The following is a 14419-nucleotide window of genomic DNA, read 5'->3' as shown; positions in this document are numbered from 1 at the left end:
AAGAATGTTGCCTGCGGACAAGCCTCGTCAATTGGAATGGGTCCAAAGAGTCATGGGTCCGTCGAATATGGGCAACCCTGTAAACTTATTCTAAAATTTGATGCTATTTCCGAAATTTTTTGCTTTCATTCAATAAAATTTAAAAAAAATTAAATTATGGCGTTTGACTTTGTTGCAGTTTTTTTTATCCCACCCTGTATATTTAAATAGCCGGGCTTTAGCAACAAAGCCAAAATTGGATATTTTTAGAACTCTTGGCAAATGTGTGGCTATTAAGTTTGCTTCAGAACGTTTTATGACAAGGAAAAAATCATACACACCATTTGTTACCATTTTCTAAATTCGACAAGAAAATACTGAAACTATAAATCACTCTGAGAGTGACATAATGTTCTATTTCAGCCTTTTTTCCAACACCAAAATTCCTTATCATAAAATCAATGTTTTTTTTTTAATTTATTTTTCAAAAAATCCACACATTCCCGCCGCCTTTGTTAAAAATAGTTTGCTGATATTCCATGAAAAACCCACAACTCGAATTACTCACAGGTTTGAATTGAAATTTGTCTTGTTGTTATTGTAGTAGATTTTTTTTAGACATTCACAAATAAAAGCGGTGCAGCCGTTCATTCATTTACTTTTGCTGTTGTTGTTGCGGTTTGTTTTACTTTTAGCTTAGCTTGCGGTGAGTAACACAGCGTTGTACATTGCAATAGCGGTCTCGTAGTGTTATTGACTTGGTATGGCCTACGTAATTTGTTTTTCCAAATATCTAGAATCGAAATTGTCAATGCCTATCACGTTTTCAATAACATAAAACTGGAGCAGTAAAATCAACTACGTAAGAGTATTGAACGCTAAGCTATTTCAATGAGAGTCAAACTCAATGGAATTAAACGACAGCTGATGTTAAGGTAGTACAAGAATGCTAGACAAGCTTTATGCGACAACAATTCGTATACTCTAAAGTGACACCGTACTCCGGTAATTGTTCCGAACAGTCATCATATAATGAGTCTTATGACTCTCAGAAAAACTGTATGGCACTTGTCTCACTGTATGGTACTCCATGATTTTCGGCATTTTGAAAGGTTTATCAACTACTCGTATAGATCTGCCTGGATACTCTAAAATGTGTAGCAATAGCGACTGGAAATTGAAAAGTTCAATTTAGTACTTTTCTTATAACATTTTACACTTCTTTATATAAAAGCTACATACTCATAGGAATCCTAATATCAAAATTGATAGTTCCAGTTTTCTTCCTACACCCTGTGAACTGACACACATTACCATTTTTAACCAGTAAAGAAAGTCTTAAAGTCGGGAGGGGCCGACTTTATGATACCATACACCACTTTGCTAATTTAGTAGAACTCCGCATAACAATTAAAAGTTTTTTTGGGAGAATTCAATCATACGCGCTTTGATCATAATTATAATTTAAAGTTATGCCGAAGTATTTGTATATTTTAAATTCGGACTTGTGTTGCCCATTTGGTGCACAAATAATTTAATATCGGATAAAATATATATCCAAATCAGAACCGATCTCGATAAAATTTGGCAAAGATATTTCTGAGCTGTATTTGATATATTTCCCTGAATATCGTTGTTACGGAGTGCATATTACGGTTGTGGGCAACAAATACAACATATCGGATGAACAATATATATGGAAGCTATAGCTATATATGAACCGATCTTCGCCAAATTTGACATACTTCCTCAATTCGGCCGTAAGTGCCAAATTCCATCCTATTTAGACAAATATTAAACGTTTGGTTTACAATATAGGGTAAATCGGACGAAGTTATATATGAGAGCTATATCCAAATCTGAACCGATATCGATAAAATTTGGCAAATGTATTTCTGAGCTGTATTTGATATATTTCCCCAAATATTGTTGTCGCTGAGTGCATATTACGGCTACGGAGGACAAAAATAACAAATCGGATGAACAAAATATATGGGGGATATAGCTATATCTGAACCGATTTCGATCAAATTTGGCATACTTATTTTCAAGCCTAATTTGGGTGTATATGCAAAATTCCAATTCGGGCTGATATTTCACGTTTGGTGCACAATAAAAGGTAAATCGGACGAAGATATATATGGGAGCTATATCTAAATTTTGACCGATTATCTCCAATTTCAATAGGGTCTGTCCTTGGGCCAAACAAATGATCTGTGCAAAATTTCATCTGGATCGGACAATAACTGCGACCTCTACTTTGTTTACAAAAATATATGGCCAGACGGACGGACGGACGGACGGACATGCATAAATCGACTCAGAATGTGATTCTATGCAGATCATCAAAAGGAACTATGGGTCTATCTCGTTTCCTTTTGCCTGTTACAAACAAATGCACAAAGACATAATACCCTGACCACTTTGTGGTGTACGGTATAAAAATGTTGGTATTGATTGTAGGTATTGGTAGGCTTCATTCCTATATAAAATTTCATGATTTTGGCTTTATTCCTAAACAAGTAAAAAAAGTAGTTAAGATCGGCCGGGTCGAACTTTGTTTACCCTTAACCGTTCGGAAGGAACGTAAAAAGATCCAGAAAACTGCTCTAATAAAACCTTTTATGGGGGCTATACGAAAACGTGGTGCCGTATAATTTTTTGGCCTAGGCTGTAGTAACGATTCCAAACTTCAAATACGAAATTTGACGCAAATACGGTGAATAATGTCTCTAATTTCATCAAAATACCAAATAAATGGAGGTACCGTTGTATGTGGTCTATACTAAGACGTGGACCTGCATAGACAAATTTTCGTCGTAGGTTGTAGTACCCATTACGAACTTCAAATACGAAATTTGACGCAATTCCAGTAATACCGAATACCTCGGTGTACCTTTATATGAGTGCTATAGTAAAACGTTGACCTATATAGACAATTCTCTTCCAGGGGGTAAAGTACTCACACTGAAGTCCTTGTGTAGAATTTCAGAAAATTTCATTGATAATGAGACTAAAATCATTTAAATACCGAATGTTGGGAGGTACTGTTATATGGGGGATATACGATATCGTGCTATATAAACAATTTTCTTTCAGGGGGTAAAGTACTCACAGAGAACTTTTTTCGGAGATTTCATTGTAAAATGTGACTAAAATCATCAAAATATCGTGAACATATATAGACAAATCTCTTTCAGGGGGTATAGTACTCACAGAGAACTTCTTTCGGACAATTTCATCAAAATTCCGAATGTTGGGAGGTACAGTTATATGGAGGATATACGATATATATCGTGAAACTATATAAACAATTTTTTTCAGACTGAAAGGGCTCAGTGCTTAAATCCTCGTGTGGATTTTAAGCCAATTCCATTGAAAAATGTGGCTAAAACCATCAAAATACCCAATATCGGGGGGCACCTTTGTATGAGGGCTATACTATATCGTGGACCTATATAGACAATTCTCTTTCAGGGGGTAAAGTACTCACAGTAAACTCCTTGTGTAGAATTTCCGATAATTCCATTGGAAAATGTGGTTAAAATCATCAGAATACCGAATTTAGGGGTATCGTTATATGGGGGCTATACGATATCATGGACTGATATAGCCTGCTTGCAGACAAAAGACAGATCGGTGCAAAATTTTAGCTTCCTATCTTTATTCTTTTGACTCTGGCGTGATTAAAACAGACGGACGGACGGAGGGACAGGTCTAAGAATATTACGCTGATCAAGACCCTACATACTATGTATGGTGGAGGGTATAAAAAGGACATCATCGTACCACATTTGTAGCTTTTGAGAATTTTCAAAAGTGTAGAAGTTTCCTAAGAACCCTTTGCTAAATCTATGCTACAATTCCCCAGTGACCCTTTATACCAAATTTTGAGAATTCTAGCTTAATCCGTCCGTCAAATATAAATGGTTCAATATTTAGTACCTTTTAGTACTTTTCGTACCCTTCTAGTACGAATTTCCATTTAAGAAATTAGGCATGTAAACCTGCAAAATACACATTTGTACAAACTCTTAGCCTTCTATCTCAATACGTTCGAAAGACAGCGGGATTATAACAGACAAATAGACAGCCAGACTGAAGGACATTGCTTTACCGCCACAAGGGTCTTATGTCCAAATGTGAAATACTAGATATCAGTCGGTTATACCAAAAATTTATGAAAATTTTTGACGTTGTTAAATAAAATCGTACTCTAGGAGGGTGTTTGGTAATGGTATTCAAAGAAATTATGCTTATTGGGATAAATTTATACCTGGCGCCCAATTACTTCGTCAATGTTCTAGAGCGAAGATAGAAAATTAATTTTCTATAAATAATTAATTAATTAAGTAAATAAATTTCTAAAGTAGGTCAGTGCCGAATTTTTGATATCCTATGAAATTTTGCATGATAAAATATTTTTGATTGAACCGATTAGCGTTACTATACCTTTAACTGTATGGTTGCAGAGGGTCTACCCTTGATCACTTTGGATCAAATCCGTTTCAGGACATTTATCTGTCTGGCTGGTGCACACGATAACTATGGAATACAGTATCCGATTTGATCCAAACTTGGTACATCGTAACATAAATACCAAACTTAGATCGAGTTCAATGCTGGGCAATATAGGTCCACTTCATGTGGTACCTCCCCCATAAAAGGTCAACATTTTCATAGAAAATAATTTAATTCATGCAACAAGAAAGAATCATCCAGTTTCATTCAAACTTTACAAATCCTAATATCCGTAACAGTACTGGGTTGGTTGCGAAAATGTACAATGTCGGCCCACCACATTAAGTACCTCCCCCCAAAAGGTCAAATTTTTGAAGAATTATAAAATATGAAATAAGAGTCCGATTTGCATCAAAATTGGAGCATCTAAATATTTGTACCAACACAAGATCTGGTATAAAGAATAAGTATTTTTATAGTCGCCATATAACGGTACCTACCGATATTTGGTATTTTGATGATTATTGTCACATTTTTCCACGGATTTGGCAAAAAAATTGGCATTTTTAGTTCATAATGGGTTCTAGTTTCGGTGGAAGAACATTGAATATTTAGATCTACGTTTTCCTATGGCGCACATATTACGATACGCACCGATATTCGAAATTTTGATAATCCTACTCACATTGGTATTTAAGAAGATTTGTTAGATGACATTCCTTGAAGTATAAAACTGCCTATATTGTTTCCCGTTTTGGTATGGTCCGCATATGTATAACGACCATTGTAGTTCAAACTGAAAGACGTTTGAATTCAGATTATTTTATGTAAAAACTTAAAAAAAACCGGCCGAACTTAATGTTTTTTACTTGCTATTCTATACCCTCCACCATAGTATGGAGGGTATATTAAGTTTGTCATTCCGTTTGTAACACCTCGAAATATACATTTTAGACCCCACAAAGTATATATATTCTTGATCAGCATACAATTCTATGTCGATTTATCAATGTCCGTCCGTCTGTCCGTCTGTGGAAATCACTCTAGCTTCCGAACGAAATGAAGGTAGATTGATAAAATTTTACTCAAATGTGTACTATATCTGCAGGACTTTTGGTATTGAAAATGGGCCATGTAGGTCCACGTCTTCGTATAGCCCCCATATAACGGTACCTCCCGATATGCGGTATTTTGATGATTCTAGCGACATTTGTTACTGGGATTGTTTCAAAATTAATATTTAAAGTTCATAATAGATGCTACGGCTTAAGACAGAGAATGGGCTATGTAGGTCCACGTCTTCGTATAGCCCCCATGTAACGGTACCTCCCGATATTCGGTATTTTTATCATTTTAGCGACATTATTTACCGGAGTTGTTTCAGTTTTAGTATTTGAAGTTCGTAATGAATACTACATCCTAAGACAAAAAATGAGCCATGTAGGTCCACGTCTTCGTATTGCCCCCATATAACGGTACCTCCCGATATTCGGTAGTTTGATGATTTTAGCGGCATTATTTACCGGAATTGTTTCACATTTTGCATTTGAAGTTCATAATGGATGCTACAGCCTATCACAGAAAGTTGTCTGTGCAGGTCCACGCCTTCGTATAGCCCCCATATAACTGTACCCCCCGATCTTCGGTATTTTCATGATTTTAGCGACATTATTTACCGGAATTGTTTCAACTTTCGCATTTGAAGTTCGTGAAGTTCGATATTACAGCCTATGACAGAAAATTGCCTGTGCATTATAAACAGATTTTTTTTTCAAGTTTCGCATTTGAATATTGTAATAGCTTGTGACAAAAGTTGCCTATGCAGGTCCACATCGTCGTATAGACTCTAATATACGGCTACATTAGGTATTTTCAAGATTTTTAAGGGATTTTATTTTTTTTTTGAAAATTGTTAAATTTGTACCAAATGGTGGAGGGTATTCAAAGTTCGGCCCGGCCGAACTTACTGCTTTTTTACTTGTTTAACGTCAACTTCTCTACATCCGTTTCCTGTAAATGAAAAACGACAGACGGATAATCTGAATGTCCTAAATATCATTAAATGTATGCTAATTTTCATAGTCGATATTCCTGTCAATTTCGAATGTCTTTTTCCTTCTCATACTTCCGTAAAGTTTTCTCTGTATTTTTGTTATTTTAAAAATCGCTGCTATTGCAATGCACACATTGGTTTTTGTGTTATGGCAAAGTGCACTGTGGTACGTACAAATTATTTAAATGAAAGCAGTTGTTGTTGTTGTATTGAGATGCAATATACTTGTAGCTGATAATGATGTATTTTTTGCTGTTGTTGTAACTTGTTGTAATTTGATCTATTATTATTGGTATGAACTTACAAAAGCCGCCATCTTCTCTATCTATATTTCTAAATATAGATTCGCTATTAACGAGCTGGCGAACACTCACACACACGCACACATACAAACAACATGCATATTTTGAAAATGTGAGAAAATGTCATTCGAATTTTTGTCAAAATAAACGCTGCTTGACAATGGATTCGAAACTTATCCAGTAGCCACTCGAGTTGGGACCCCATTGAAAATGATGATAGTGATGATCGTGAGAGCATGGTTGGTCGGTAGTGATGATAATGATGATTGACTGACTGACTGACTGAGTGTTCGGTTGATTGTTTGTTTAATGATGTAAGAACTTATAAAACAACACATATAAAATGAGCTTAATGTGGAAATTCGTCGCGCAGAAAACATCGCCTCGAGGGAAAGGTATGACAATTTGAGAATAGTTACTACAAAGTTTGGATCAGTGATACTGGGTTGTGATGAGAGGAAGAAAATATTGGATGATGCTATGTTAGTAGGAGTACGAAAAAGATGTATGAATTCTAGTTTTCAATGCTGTGATGATGATGCTATGAAGAGGACGCCAGGTTAGAGGTTTCAAGTTTAGATGAAAGTTTTCTATGTTCAAAATCGATTTTGTTTTGGTTCTCTGGAGAGTTAGGATTTACGCAGTGTAAGGCTGACCAGCAATACACCCACGGCAAGATAATTACCATTGTTTTCGGAGCGTGAATATGAGGGCCTAGTGTAGGAAGGCATGTCGGTGGCAGCATTGTAACCATTCGATGCTGCAGCTGTAGATTGGGCATCCTCGGTGGCAGCAGGTGCAGTGCTAACCACAGCGGGAGCACTGTAAACGCTGGCTGATCGAGTTCCCAATACCGATGCCGCTGTGCTGCGTCCCGTTGTCCATTCATTGCCAGCCGCAGCGGTGGTATTGTTAAGGACTCCTCCCATACCTCCGGTCGTGGTATCTGTAATATTCCTTATCTTTGTATTGCCTGTATTTTGGCTACTTTGTCCCAGACTTGTGGTGGCTGTGGGATTACTGTTGCTAGCGGTATTGGTTGTGTCCATGCGTGTTATGGTCTCAATGGAGGTTGAGCTGCCATAAATGTAGCTGGACTTATCCTTGTTGGAGGCCGTCGAACTGTGATAGGTGTGACTGGAGTTGGTGGCCACTGAGGCTGCCTGCTGTGGTGGTGGAGGCGGTGGCCTCGAGGGTGGTGGTGGCGACTTGAAGTTGCTATCGGTGCGAACATTGATGCGCGATGAAATCGATGAGGCCGATATCGACGATGATGATGTGGTGGAAGATGTGCTAGCCAGTGTTGCTGTGGTGGTACTGGCCTTTACCGCTCCCTTGTCGAAGGGATTGACACGTTCCTGTGGCTCAAAGTTGGTGACCGGTTTGTATTTGGATTCATCTAAAACGCTGGAAGCGGGTTTGCTGCTCGAACTGACACTGCCGGCGGTCAGTGTTGAGGTGGACGAAGTGTCCGAACGGGCATCGGCAGCCCCCTCAGATGTCTTCGGCTGTGGCTGGGCGGAGATCACCGAATCGCCAAGTCCTGAAGATGTCGAGGCACTGGTCTTACCCGAGGCGAATGAAAATTGCTTACCCAAAAACGAGCTGCCGGCACTTGTAATGCCGCTGACATTAATGCCAGCCACACTACCGCGACCGCTGTCGCCACCGCCGCTGCTGCTGCTGATACCACCACCGATACCATTGGCCGACTCGCTCGCCGTTCTTCCGCGTTTTTTGTTCGCTAATTCCTACATGTCACCAAATATGCCCGCAAAGGTCTTCCTCAAGTTCTTCATGGTGTCCTCCGCATCCTCGACCACCGAGGTCTGGGTTTGCGGAGGACGTTGTTGGGTCCTGGAGGCCGAGGATATGCTCGAAGCCTGCGATGTCTGAGAGTCACGTCGTGGAACGCTGCCAGCTGAGGGTGGAGCTTCTTCGGGTACTTCCGAAATGCTGCTGCGGCTACTAAGCCGTCCAATGGAACCCACAGCTGGTGAAGTGCGTTCCGGTATGGGTGGTGGTCCACCCATGGGAGCTGGACGAGGGCCAGTGGGAGCGGTTGGTGGATGACCGATTTCATCAGTGGGGCTTTGGCCACGAGATGATACCGATGGAAGTTTGCTGTGGTGGCCACCAACAGATTGCTGTTGATTCATGCCAGGGCGACAGACATTCTGAAAATAGAATAACAACCAAATTAATAGCTATTTCCAAATCATCTCCTCTGTTGGAAACCCACCTGCATACGAGAAGTAACCAAATCAGCAATTTGTCTTCGATCATCCTCCTGGGAGTCACCCATCAGAGCAAAAGTACTATCCGAAGCCTTAATAATGTGTTCACGACCATCTTTTCCCACCACCACAGATACACCACACACTTCCATGCCACCGAATAGTTCGGAGATCTACAAACATTTGAAAAGGTTATTAATAGGAATGTAAATTCGCTTACGTTTTCATATCCAATTACGCGTCGAAAGTTCACTTACCTCATCCACCCATGTCTTATACTTCTCTGTTAGGGTAATTTGTTCCAGCATAGCTGAACCTTGATTTGTTTTCCAATTGCCGGTAATGGATTTACGCCTAAATAAACGAAAAAAAAAAAAAAAAATATGATGCATAAATTTTCAAATTACGTTTTCATTTCGATTTATTTTCTAATGCTGAATAAAGCGATTACGCAGAAGTTCGTTGACATTTAATACGGAGATGCTCTTCAATTACTTGTCTTATATTCATAATCGGCAGTCAGCATAATTTAATGGTATGTATGGCGTATGATCTTCGGGTTCTCTCCGTGAACACCTTCAAGTCTTCTCTGAGAAATCCTTGAAGACTTTTCTGAGGAGTCCTTCAAATCTTCTCTGAGAAGTCTTCGAGTCTTTTCTGAGAAGTCCTTCAAGTTTTTACTGAGAAGACCATCAAGTTTTCTCTGAGAAGATCGTCAAGTTTTCTCTGAGAAGACAATTAAGTTGTCTCTGAGAAAACTTCAAGCCTTCTCTGAGAAGACCTTCAAGTGAGAGAAAACCTTCTGGCATTCAATGAGAAAACCTCCTGGCCTTCTATGAGAAGACCTTCTGGCCTTCTATGAGAAGACCTTCTGGCCTTCTATGAGAAGACCTTCTGGCCTTCTATGAGAAGACCTTCAGGCCTTCTATGAGAAGACCTTCTGGCCTTCTATGAGAAGACCTTCTGGCCTTCTATGAGAAGACCTTCTGGCCTTCTATGAGAAGACCTTCTGGCCTTTTATGAGAAGACCTTCTGGCCTTCTATGAGAAGACCTTCTGGCCTTCTATGAGAAGACCTTCTGGCCTTTTATGAGAAGACCTTCTGGCCTTCTATGAGAAGACCTTCTGGCCTTCTATGAGAAGACCTTCTGGCCTTCTATGAGAAGACCTTCTGGCCTTCTATGAGAAGACCTTCTGGCCTTCTATGAGAAGACCTTCTGGCCTTCTATGAGAAGACCTTCTGGCCTTCTATGAGAAGACCTTCTGGTCTTCTAAACGAAGACCTTCTTGTCTTCTAAACGAAGACCTTGTGGTCTTCTATGAGAAGACCTTCTGGCCTTCTATGAGAAGACCTTCTGGCCTTCTATGAGAAGACCTTCAGCTCTTCTATGAGAAGACCTTCAGCTCTTCTATGAGAAGACCTTCAGCTCTTCTATGAGAAGACCTTCAGCTCTTCTATGAGAAGACCTTCAGCTCTTCTATGAGAAGACCTTCAGCTCTTCTATGAGAAGACCTTCAGCTCTTCTATGAGAAGACCTTCAGCTCTTCTATGAGAAGACCTTCAGCTCTTCTATGAGAAGACCTTCAGCTCTTCTATGAGAAGACCTTCAGCTCTTCTATGAGAAGACCTTCAGCTCTTCTATGAGAGGAAGACCTTCAGCTCTTCTATGAGAGGAAGACCTTCAGCTCTTCTATGAGAGGAAGACCTTCAGCTCTTCTATGAGAGGAAGACCTTCAGCTCTTCTATGAGAGGAAGACCTTCAGCTCTTCTATGAGAGGAAGACCTTCAGCTCTTCTATGAGAGGAAGACCTTCAGCTCTTCTATGAGAGGAAGACCTTCTGGTCTTCTATGAGAAGATCTTCAGCTCTTCTAGGAGAAGATCTTCAGCTCTTCTATGAGAAGTCTTTTTGCTCTTCTGTGAGAAGTATTTTTTCTCTTCTGTGAGAAGACTTTTTGCTCTTCTGTGAGAAGACCTTCTGGTCTATTGAGAGAAGGGTATTTTATTAGAAGTCCTTCAGGTCTTCAATGACAATACCTTCTGGCCTTTAATGAGAAGACCTTTTGTTGTTTTTTTTTATATTCTCCACATTAAACTTTCAAAACGACGATACACGTGTCTTTTATTTTCTTTCTTGTAATTCTTGAAAAATTTGAAATTTGTCGCACAGTGAAATTATAGCTTTTGTATGACACGGAATTCCCATGTCCCAGAGTGGAGTTAATAACACGCTTGGTGATCTCATGCCCGGTATATGCCTGCATATATGAAAACCCAAAACCAAATTTAACTGACGACAATATTGTCCTCCCCAAAATGAAATGGGACACATTGTAATGGAGTTCGTGACATATTTGGCTCGAAAATAAAACACAAAATCATTTTAAATTAATTTTTGGGACACGAGCTATGAATTTCATGAACATTTTGCAATAATGTTTCTCAACTTCAGGGCTATTTAAAATAATGGTCATCAATATTGCCACATTCGGAGTCATCATAAACACCAATAACTTTTTATTTTAGGAAACAAATGATAGCCTCCTGTGCCCCCCACCTCTCGGGGCACACACAGTTCATACATACTTACATGAAAGCCTTATAATTGCTGCCAATCTTTTGGATGTGAACATCGAATTTCGCATCGATGTACGGTTCAATTGTACAGTAACAATGTCCTTCAAAACCAGTGCCAGACACCAGACCGGCAGCGTCTTGTAGACCCATTTGGTTATCAAAGCGGGCCGTAGCCATGCCGCCATGACAATGGCCAGCCTTTAGTACACAGGGGAACTTGGTCCAATTAAGCTGCAATGGCAAAAAAAGAAGAGGAGAAACAAAAAGAATAAGAAAATTGAAAAATGTGAAAACAAAAAACAATTAAATACTTTGTATATCCTTAGAGAAGTAGAGACAATGCTTGCGAGGGGGTCGAGATGTCAAAGCTGATATATATCGCTGAAATGAGGTTCTGTTTTTGTGCAAAATCTCTTTTTGTTTTGTTTTTATTTTCTATGAAAGGTCGAGCGACCAGCCTCCAATTCATATTGAATTGAAGGGCAATTAGTCAAAAGTTTGTTTTTATTTATTTATTTTTTTTTGTTTTATTTGCCCCTCATATCCGCACATATGTGACCACTTAGCCGTCCAGCGTTTACGGCGCTTATTCACAAATGCGAGTACATTTTGGCCAATGGCCAATTATTTATTAGTGTCTAAGTGCAGCAAAGTGAATTCTAAGAAATTTTGTTTATTATTATTATTGTTTTATGAAACACATGAGAGCGGAACAAAAGCGAGAAATTAAGAGGCGCCACCTTTTGCCCTCTTCTTGAAGCACCGTGGATGTTGCATGTGCCGGCTGCCAAGAGGATTTATGTACATTTTACGCCTGTAAAGACCTTGGCCAATAGAATTGAATTTAATGCCTGGCAGAAGATTTCGTTATTCATAAAAATTATTCATCAGCTAATTAGGCAAATCCGCTTACATCAATTTTTATTTTCTTAAAAATTTTTTGTGTTCCGTTGATAATTTAGTTATTTTTATTTCTTTACACATTAAGTGTTTAAATGGAATTGGTTTTTAAAATAAACCGTTTCCGTTTTAGCTATTTGTGCATTTATTTGCAACATGCGGAAGTGAGGGGGGAAAAAGAAGTTTTTCCATAAATAGAGGACCTTTCAAAAAGTCTTCAGTAGGTAGAGGACCTTTGAAAGCTCTTCCATGGACAACCAATATTTGCAAATCGATAGGAAGATCCTTTCTAAGTCTCCTATAGGGATAGAGAGAGACAATATGCGAACATGAGGGAAGAAAGAGATAGTTTTCCATAAACAGAGGACCTTTCCTATAGGGATAGAAAGAGACAATATGCGAACATGAGGGAAGAAAGAGATGGTTTTCCATAAACAGAGGACCTTTCAAAAGTCTTCATTTGGCAGAAGATCTTTAAAAGGTCTTCCATGGACAACCAATGTTTGCAAATCTAGCCCTCTATAGAGAGAGAGAGAGAGAGAGAGAGAGAAAGCCAATTTGAGTCTTTAAAGAGCGTCTAGGGGCCAAATACCTTTTAGATGACATTTTGGGCGAAAAAGACACTTCAAGGGTCAATTAGACAAAAATGCCATTTTTTAAGGTTTTCTAGAGGCAGATTATCCTTCAAAGTTCCTTTAAAATTGGAATCGTTTTCATGACAATGAGGCTTTTTAAAACCTTCCTGAAGACAAAAGCCCATTCAAAGGTCTTCCATAGAAAGCAACCGCTTTAAAAGCCTCCCAAAAAATTGAGGTCTTTTTGAAGGTCTTCTAGTCGACAAGGACATAAAGGGACTTCTAATGATAGACATGGAAGAAAAAGAAAAAAATGCGTATAGGCAATCTAACCTTCAAAAGCATTGTAGCGAAAAGACCTTCTACAAAGGAAGATCCTTTAAAGGTCTTCTGGAGAAAGAACATACATTTTGACGACTTGTAGAGAATGACAGAATGACTTCCGGAATGACCTTCGGTTGGCCATCAGAACTCAAGCGCCGGCCATGGTTATGGTGTGGGCCGCTATAACAGCCGATGGTCGCTTTCTGCTCGTATTAATCGACCGTGGCATCAGAATAAATGCCTAATATTATCGCGAAAATATTCTGGAGGGTATATTAAAGCTTTGGGCACGCAAACATTTTGGCCGCAGACCTTAAACATTCAACAGAACCATCGCACTCAGCACGCGCCACCCAAGAATAGTTACAAAATGAGATTCCTTGCTTCATTCCCAGCGCACAATGACCACCAAAATCTCCGGATACCAATCCGTTGGACTATTGTGTCTGGAGTATTTCGGAAAGCAAGGTTGGCACAAAAAAATACCAAATGGTCGATCAGCTTAAGCCAATCCCGGCCCAAAATACCGCAGAGCAACATTCGGGCAGCGTGTGGCGGTTTCATTGGCCGTTTGAAGGTCATAATTCGTGACAAAGATGACCAATTCAAACAAATCTAATCTAAAAGTTGATGCTGTTTCCGACAATTTTTGCTTTGATTCAATAAAAAAATGTAAAAATTATGGCGTTTGACTTTGTTGCAGTTTTTTATCTCACCATGTATAGGGAGAGAGAGAAATATGATATTTAAAGCGATTTTGAGTCTTTAAAGAGGCCATTTAGAGGCCAAAGATTCCTTTGAGGGACTTTTGGGGGAAGAAGACACTTCAAAAGTCAATTAGACAGAAAGTTCTACTAAAGGTTTTTTGGAGGCAGAGTATCCTTTAAAGTTCCTGTAGTGATCGGATCGTCTTCATGACACGGAGGCTTTTTATAACCTTTCTGAATACAAAAGACCATTTAAAGGTCTTCCATAGAAAGCAACCGCTTTAAAGGCCCTCAAAAAAATGGAGG

At 39.1% G+C, this 14419-nt stretch overlaps 1 protein-coding gene across 1 annotated transcript in view; it reads right to left on the bottom strand.

The window, feature by feature from the left end:
* Positions 1-14419, bottom strand: part of LOC101893487 (synapsin) — a 110858-nt gene that overhangs the window by 14531 nt on the left and 81908 nt on the right. Inside the window, 4 exon segments of the mRNA XM_059119710.1 lie at positions 7481-8972; positions 9038-9205; positions 9290-9386; positions 11621-11838. Of these exon segments, the coding sequence (XP_058975693.1) occupies positions 7481-8972; positions 9038-9205; positions 9290-9386; positions 11621-11838 (1975 nt within the window).

This window comes from Musca domestica, unplaced genomic scaffold, assembly GCF_030504385.1.
Source record: "Musca domestica strain aabys unplaced genomic scaffold, Musca_domestica.polishedcontigs.V.1.1 1, whole genome shotgun sequence".
In the NCBI taxonomy this organism is placed as follows: domain Eukaryota; kingdom Metazoa; phylum Arthropoda; class Insecta; order Diptera; family Muscidae; genus Musca; species Musca domestica.
The sequence above is the reverse complement of the archived record's forward strand: the minus strand, read 5'-3'. Positions and strand labels throughout refer to the sequence as shown.